The sequence below is a fragment of the Volvox carteri genome (assembly GCF_000143455.1).
Source record: "Volvox carteri f. nagariensis unplaced genomic scaffold VOLCAscaffold_23, whole genome shotgun sequence".
Taxonomy (NCBI): domain Eukaryota; kingdom Viridiplantae; phylum Chlorophyta; class Chlorophyceae; order Chlamydomonadales; family Volvocaceae; genus Volvox; species Volvox carteri.
The window spans coordinates 1169901-1170963 of NW_003307566.1; the positions used below are offsets into that span (position 1 = coordinate 1169901).

The 1063-nt window shown below is 54.9% G+C and overlaps 1 protein-coding gene across 1 annotated transcript in view; it reads left to right on the forward strand.

Moving 5' to 3' along the window:
- The window catches only part of VOLCADRAFT_91942 (uncharacterized protein), a gene marked incomplete at both ends in the record, with an annotated part of 13902 nt that overhangs the window by 10738 nt on the left and 2101 nt on the right, over nt 1–1063 (forward strand). The window contains 2 exons of the mRNA XM_002951309.1: nt 446–538; nt 877–993. Coding sequence (XP_002951355.1) covers nt 446–538; nt 877–993 — 210 coding nt within the window. The remainder of the gene's footprint in view (nt 1–445; nt 539–876; nt 994–1063) is intronic.

Consider the following 1063-nt stretch of genomic DNA (forward strand, 5'->3'; position numbering starts at 1 on the left):
AGGCGGGTGTGTTTTTGCCTGCTGTGTTTGCATTTAGGATGGCTTACAGACTGAATGCGTGGCAGGGGAGGAGGAGAGGAACTTGGCAGCGGGTCGTTTGTATCGGATGGTATGAGCGGTTGAGCTGCATCCCACCCCTCCCTGGTTCTCCACCCAAGGCCTTGCCCCCTTGTTCTCTCTGTTGCTCTTTTTTGGATATACATGTTTTGGTTTTTCCTGCCATGATGCTGTTATGAAGCCTCTCCTATCTATCGGCCTATCTATATACTTTTCTCTTGCCTCTTAAGCGATTTGGGTTTCCTCAATGGACAAATTTCTCTCTAACGCCGTTCTGCTCCGAAACCGATCTCCGTGACGAGGCCATTTCCGCGCGCCGAAACCAACTAATTGCTCCTTTCTGTGCCGCTTATATGATCTAAAGTAGTGCTAACTGCCTCCTCCGCAGCGGTGGCACAACCAGCGGCTGATGGTGCCCGTGTACATCGCCCGCACTTGCATCATGAACTCCATCTACCCGCTGCAGAAGTCCATACTCATGGTGTGACAAGGGGGGTTAGGGGAGGAGAATGGGGCTGGGAAAGGGGGAGAGGAGGAGGGCGAGAGAAGCATAGGGCAGGGCAGGGCAGGGCATCACCCACCGAAACGGTCTCCAAGTTTTAGAGTTTGTTCATCTCTCCTACTATGTCCTCTTTTACTTTTGTCGGTACTGTTATCACATCGGGCAATTTGACTGAATAAAGCAGCCACGCTCGTAAAGAAATAAAACGATGAGTACGCGACAGTGCCCGCCGGGCCACACTACATCTGCGTCGTCAGCTGCGACCGTCCCTGAAGGACCCTGTTGTTGTTGCTGCTGTTGCTTCTACATGTAAACAGGATTTCGTGCCGAAGGAGCGCCGCGCCGCGTGGAACAGCCTGGAGTCCGTAACCAGCTTCGGTTGGAGTGGCAGCGCGGCGCTCGGCGGCTGGCTCATCCACCAGTTTGGATTCCGGGTGGGGTGGTGGGGGTGGTAGTGGGGGTGGTGGTAGTGGGGGTGGGAGTGGGGGTGGTGGTAGGGGGTGG